The sequence below is a fragment of the Chionomys nivalis genome, chromosome 6 (assembly GCF_950005125.1).
Source record: "Chionomys nivalis chromosome 6, mChiNiv1.1, whole genome shotgun sequence".
Classification (NCBI taxonomy): Eukaryota; Metazoa; Chordata; class Mammalia; order Rodentia; family Cricetidae; genus Chionomys; species Chionomys nivalis.
Window position 1 is genome coordinate 56,559,874 of NC_080091.1, and position 6,464 is coordinate 56,566,337.

At 52.3% G+C, this 6,464-nt stretch overlaps 1 protein-coding gene across 1 annotated transcript; it reads left to right on the top strand.

Annotated features, from left to right (window-relative positions):
* Positions 1-404: 404 nt before the first annotated feature.
* Positions 405-5,794, top strand: Sod3 (superoxide dismutase 3). The gene is made up of 2 exons (XM_057772338.1): positions 405-537; positions 4,194-5,794. The coding sequence occupies exon 2, from the start codon at positions 4,210-4,212 to the stop codon at positions 4,945-4,947; it is 738 nt and encodes a 245-aa protein (XP_057628321.1). The 5' UTR covers positions 405-537; positions 4,194-4,209; the 3' UTR covers positions 4,948-5,794.
* The last annotated feature ends 670 nt before the right edge of the window (positions 5,795-6,464 follow it).

Below are 6,464 nucleotides of genomic sequence, written 5' to 3' on the forward strand. Positions count from 1 at the left end.
GACCATTGTCCACCTCTCCAAACAAGCTCATTTCTTTCTCATTTCTGCTCCCCTGCTGTGTTCTGAAGGTCACTGACTGCGTCTACACAAGCCAGGGAAGTCACGAAAGGCATACTTGGCAAGGGGAAGGAGCAGTGGGAAAGGATCCCGGAGGTGGGGACAAGGAAAAGAAGAAGTGGGGGGAGGAGGAGGAAGGAGGAGGAAGAAGAGCTGGGGAAGGAAGAGGAGGAGGAGGAGGAAGGAAGAAGAGGAACAAAGGGGGAAAGAGGAGGAAGAATATGAGGAGGAAGAGAAAAGGAGGAGGAGGAGACAGCAACTTTACCACAAGGGACAGCCAGGCTGGCTTCTCTTCTCCCAGACAGTCCAATGACCTTCTTCCCTTTTGCTGACCACTCCCCGGGGCTGGCCTCCCTTAGGCTCACAAACAGCCTGCCAGACTGCTCTGGGGAGGCAGCCCACAGGCTCTTCCTCAGGCCTCTAGCTGGGTGCTGCTCCCCACTTCGCCAGAGGGAAAGTGCTCTTGGGAGAGCTTGACAGGTGCGTGCCAAACTGAGCTTAATTTCATTCTTTTAGGAGTGTGCTTTTGAAGAGATGGATGGAGACTGGGCTGGGTCAGTCGGCACTTGTTGGAAAAGGTCCAGTCGTGTTCTTGGGAGAGAAACCCTGTTTAGCCATGGGCCTGGCTGCTCTAGAGTGGGGAGAAGGGTCATGGGAAGAGGGGGAGGAAGGCAATGGAGAGAAAGCTACCTGCTTTTGGCCTTCAGTGGCTGGTCCTAGAGGCCTTTAGCGCTATAAATGTCATGGAATGAAGGCTGTCTTTGGACTCTGCGTGGCTTGGGCATTGGAGTTATGGAGGGTGAGGATGAGCAGGTACCGTCAAGAGTCTCTTGCTTTGGGAAGTTGAAAGTCCCAGGGTTTTGTCAGCTCTGGCTGACAGCAAATGCTCCTTCTAACGAGCAGCTGAAGAGGTGAAAATACTCAAGGAGAGGAGACCTCACGAACAAGGAGTCCGGGTTTACCTGGGGGTAAGGAAGCATGTTCTTTTTAAAAAGAAAATGTCTTTTAAAACTGTTCGTTCCTAGAAAAGCCCACAAACACGCTGTAGTTGGATTTTGCTCTGGGTTTTGAAGGGAGAATTCCTGACGCAAAGCATAAGCACAGAACATGCCGGAGTGACATGCTGGCTGCCTCAGGAGAGGATCCTGTCCAGGGAGAACCAAGGCAGATACACAAGGCTGCTCCCTTACTTCCCACCCATTTCCCAAAGCTTCAATAGGAGTGCCACACCGGCCCACGTCCAAAGGGGGGCAGGATCTCTAGATGTCACTTTTTCAGTATGATACCTCTCCATTTTACTCCTTCTCAAATCTCTCCTGGGTCCCTCATCCTTCCTTGGCTTCTACAGTATCTCCCAGCTAATGGTCTTCACAGCTCCATCAGGAGCCTCTGGCTGGCAGCCATGTACCACCTTGTGCTGAGAACTTGCTCTGAACAAGAATCCCAGTGGAAAACTGTGGCGTATGGTTCTGATGGGCTTGAGAGACATCCACTCGTTTCCAAGTCGTGCCCTTCCCTCTTCAGTGAATATGTAACCTTGGGAGAGCTGCTTACATCTGGGCCTCGGCTTTCCGCCCATTGTATCCAGATAAGCATTCATGTCATAGGGTGTTTGCCAGGATTCAAAGTGGGGGGCAGGGGCACTGCGGAGAAAAGTGCTTGCCATGGAAGCACAAGGACCCGAGTTTGATCTCCAGCGTGCATGAAAAAGTCAGGCCGGAGGTGGACCGGAGGGCTTACTGACCTGTCAATCTAACTCAATCAATGATCTCCACACACCATACACACATGCACAGATGTACATACACCTATATATGCACAAAATTCACATGTGCCGAAGGCTTTTAACAGTACCCTGCCAAAGTTTTCAACAGGTGCTGGCAATTTCAATGTTCTCTTTAAAGCCTGGTAGTAAGTGCCCCAGAGGCAGGTATGCCTGCACCCACTTGTAGGTGAGAAAGGGGTTCAGAGAGGAAGCAGGTTTAACGACACTCTGCAGCTCAGCACACTGCTGCTGAGCTTAGAACCAGCAATGGCAGATAACCTTAGAGCGTTAGTGGCAGTCAAGTTTTAGATTCACAGGCGACTTCCCGAATCCATTCTTATAATCACCATACTAAATTGCCCTTCTGTAACAGCTCTGGAAGAACTCACACCCCATTCATTTTCAATGGCTCCTCTTCAGGACTCCGAAAGCACAGATGACCTTCAACTACCCCCGGGAGGTATCATTAATCCCTTAGGGCAGGCTTTAAAGTGTGAAAGTATCCCCTTTATAAGTAACTGCCTCGACCCTCACCTCAGCCTCTGTAGCAGAACTGGCCTTATTTTACAGGTAAGGACCCGAGGTTATGGATTGTAGCCCTATGAAGTTACAGTACAGCCACCCTCCATACCCTTGGGCTAGGTACCCAGACAACCTCAGACAACAGACAAAAAGCCCACCCTACATCTGCACTGAACACATACAGAACTTTCTCCTTGCTATAGCTATTTATGCAGCGTTGACCCGGGAGGTCTCAGTAAGGCATCCAGGCAGGTTTTTAAGTGCACGGGATCATCTGAGTCACTTCTGCGCACACATCTGGCTATCTTATGTAAGGGACTTGGGCATCCACAGAGAGGCATCCTGGAATCAATCACCCACATACCGAGTGAGTCAGCTGTGTTGTGACTGAGGTTGAATTCTATACCTTTCCAAAATATTTAAACTTTTTCAAAAGCAAAACACCAGTTAAACTCTTCTGGATTAGGATCTCTTGGGTGGGGGGTGGTTGGGCATCTTGTTTCTAGAAACCAGAATCCAGGCTGGGGACTTGGCCCAGTGGGTAAAGCAAAGATGGGGAGTTTGGATCCCCGAAAACTATGTAAAAAGATGGATGGGCATGGTGTTCTACCTGTATTCTTAAAGACAGGGAAGAGGAGCTAGGGAATCCCCACCTGGCTAGCCGGATGAGCCAGAAGGACAACAACAAGCCTCAGGCTTGGTGAGAGATTCTGCCTTGATATATAAGGTGGAGAGCAATTGAGGACGATGTCTGATGTCTACCCTGGGCTCCTACACACACACACACGCACAGAGAGAGACAGAGACAGAGAGAGAGAGAGGCAATGGCACTCTAACTAGTCCTAAAGGTGTCTCTCCGGGTCTGGGTCCATCTCTGTCCCTAGACTATACCCATTGCTTTTCCCCAGTCTGCTTTGTTTTCAAAGTTCTGACCTCTCATCCTTTCTTATATTAGATTAGAGCTTAAACTTTTTGAAACTGATATGTATTTGCTCATATTTATGGGTTGTACGTGATGTTTTAGATCTGTGTACTAGCCCCACCCCCACCAGGAGATGGACATGGCGTCTCCGATGTCCCCAGCAACATGTTCCACCTTCAGCCTTAGAACTAACTGTGATGGAATGACTTGAGAACCTGCCTGCCTTCACCCTCATCTTTCTTCAACAGTTAGGCATCCTGCTGCCTGGTATGAACGTAGGAGCTGAAAGGCAATGGGTACAGTCTAGGGACAGACAGACACACAGAGACTCAGAGACAGACAGACAGACAGACATAGGTTGAGGACCACTTAGAAAACTATGGCAGGAACTCAAGGAAGGAAGAAATCCTGAAGAAACAAAACTGTTACCACCTCGAGCTCCAAGTCAGCTAGCAAGTGGTGAGGGTCAGGGTGCAAACACTTCAGAGAGACGTTTGGTACCAGCAAAAACCAAGATGGCAGGGAGAGTCTCATACCTGCCTACCAGAAAGACTTGGGGCGAGCCTAGCAGGAGATCAGGTATGGGACTGGGAAGAGCTGCATCTGAAAAGGCAGTGAGATAATCCCCAGTGCGCACACGCGCGCTTGCGCACACAGACACACACCTGCTCACACAAGGCTCCTAAGGCTCCTATCAGCTATTGGCTGTGGAGACAGGACTTGAGAGAACTGTCATTTTGTGTGAGTTTCTGAATGTAGGGGTGTGGCACTACTGTGTACACAGCCCATAATGTTGTGCCTGGCACCCAGCAAGCCCAGACAAGCATGGGAGATGGCCCAGGCAGTCCCCGGTGGGGCTGTGGGTTTAGAATATTTCAAGTGACTAAGGCCTGCTTTTCCTCCCACGTGTATGGGAACTTTCTGTAGGTGCAAAACCTCAGCCATGCTGGCTTTCCTGCTCTGTAGCCTGCTTCTGGCGGCCCGTGGCTCTGTCACTGGGCCTGTGTCGGATCAGGATTCCAGCTTCGACTTAGCAGAGACCGCGCCTGACCTGGCTGAGAAGATAACAGAAACTCATGCCAAAGTGCTGGAGATCTGGATGGAGATGGGACAACGGCGGCGGGAGGCAAATGCCTCGGAGAAGTACGCAATCTGCCAGGTACAACCCTCAGCCTCGCTGGCAATGGATCAGCCACGGGTCACCGGCCTGGTCCTCTTCAGGCAGCTGTCGCCAGGCTCCAGGCTCGAGGCCTTCTTCGATCTGGAGGGCTTCCCTGCCGAGCCGAATGTCTCCAGCCGCGCCATCCACGTGCATCAGTACGGGGACCTGAGCCAGGGCTGCGAGTCCACAGGTCCTCACTACAACCCGATGTCCGTGCCGCACCCGCAGCACCCGGGCGACTTCGGCAACTTCGTGGTGCGAGATGGCCGCCTCTGGAAGCTCCGCAACGGCCTGACCGCGTCGCTGGCCGGCCCGCACTCGATCCTGGGCCGCGCGGTGGTGGTCCACGCCGGCGAGGATGACATGGGCCAGGGCGGTAATCAGGCCAGCTTGGCGAACGGCAACGCTGGTCGCCGGCTCGCCTGCTGTGTGGTGGGCGCCAGCAACTATGAGGCCTGGAACCGGCAGGCACAAGAGCGCAAGAAGCGGCGGAGGGAGAGCGAGTGCAAAGCTGCCTAAGTGTCACTCCTGGCCTCAGAGCCCAGCCATGTCTCGCAGAGATGCCTCCGCACGCTCCCCCACCCCGGGTCGCCTCCACGCATCCCAGACAGATGTCTTCCAGACAACCCAGTAGCTTCTGCGAGTCCTACACGCTTCCACTAACCCCTGACACATCTGTATGGCTCCAGATGCCTTCAAGACCACTCCCCCACCACACCCTATCATCTCCGTGTTCCCCAGATGTCCCCCAGACACCTTTCCTCTGTGTTCCAGGACACCTCACACCCAGGAGTCCTTTCATGCCCTAGGCACTTCCACAGAGGAGAGCTCCTTCGTGCCCCAGATACCTCCATATGATGGAGGTTCCCCTCCATGCTGGATAGGCTACCTTAAGGACCCCTCTGTGTCCGGACAATCACACATGCCCGCCCCTACAATCCCATTTGAAACAGTCTTTGAGGCTGTTTGCTCCCAGAGAATCTCCCCTACCCCCGCCAAGATGGAACTTGCTCACACACTCTCGGCAATGAGGACCTCCCAGTCAGCACCTTTGAGAACACCCCCCAGGTCTACCGAAATACCCCCACCCCACTTCTTCTTGACGTTCTTTTCTTTCCTATCCCCTAACACAAGAGACTCCTTTCTTCCATAGGGGCCTCTTCTTTCTTTTTCTCTTGTTCCTCCTAGGTGCTGAGAACACCGTGTCTCACGCACACCTAGGGTTCCATGTCTCAGTTCACTTCCTGCGGTGGCCCCGGTTGTTTTCAGCTATTTCCCATATGGTGCCTGCACCCGGCTGAGAGCAGCTCCTGCTAGGGTATTTGGCAACCTTTGTATTGCACATTAAAAAACACAGCAATTCAGTCTTTCATTGGCCTCCGGTACTTTTTTGAGACTGCTCAGCTCAGTTTCCTACCTCCTGAAAATATCCCGGAGTTTTTGCAAGACTTCTCCTGCCTCCCCCATCTTGTAGGGAGAAGGTTCCATCATCAGTTGCTATCCTTCAGGAGGACTGAGGATTAAGAGCCATTCAAGGACATTAGAATGTGGCTTCCTTACAAAAAGATATAGACACAGCCCAGAGTCAGAGGGGAGGAAAACCCATGGCTATGAAGTGAGTCCTAGGCTGGAGCCCCTACTTGACTGAGAGTGAGGTCAGTGTTGAGGTACCCAGGCATGCAGCTCCCTAGATACAAGAGAACAGCCTGTGTATGTCTTCTACCTCTACAAACCGAATCTGAGTACCTCCACTTCTCCCAGACCTCAGCTGTGAGACAAACTGAACCACAGCCAGAAATCCACCCCACCCCCCACCCCGTGCTGAGTTTCACCCTGTTTCCATAGTTGAAAGTCGTGCAAACCAGATGCCAGTGACATGGGAGCCCCTGATGGAGAGGAACAAACCCATCTCTAGCTACATCCTCTCCTTTGCTGCTCTGAGATGGCCAACTCAGAACTCTGGGGGAAGCCAGGCTTGGGATCATCAGGTGTGTCTCATGGCTTGCATTCTATTCTTCTGGGGTCACCAAACACCC

Excerpts from the sequence above, each read along its gene's own strand:
- Sod3 (XM_057772338.1), top strand. The coding sequence starts at position 4,210 with ATGCTGGCTTTCCTGCTCTGTAGCCTGCTTCTGGCGGCCCGTGGCTCT.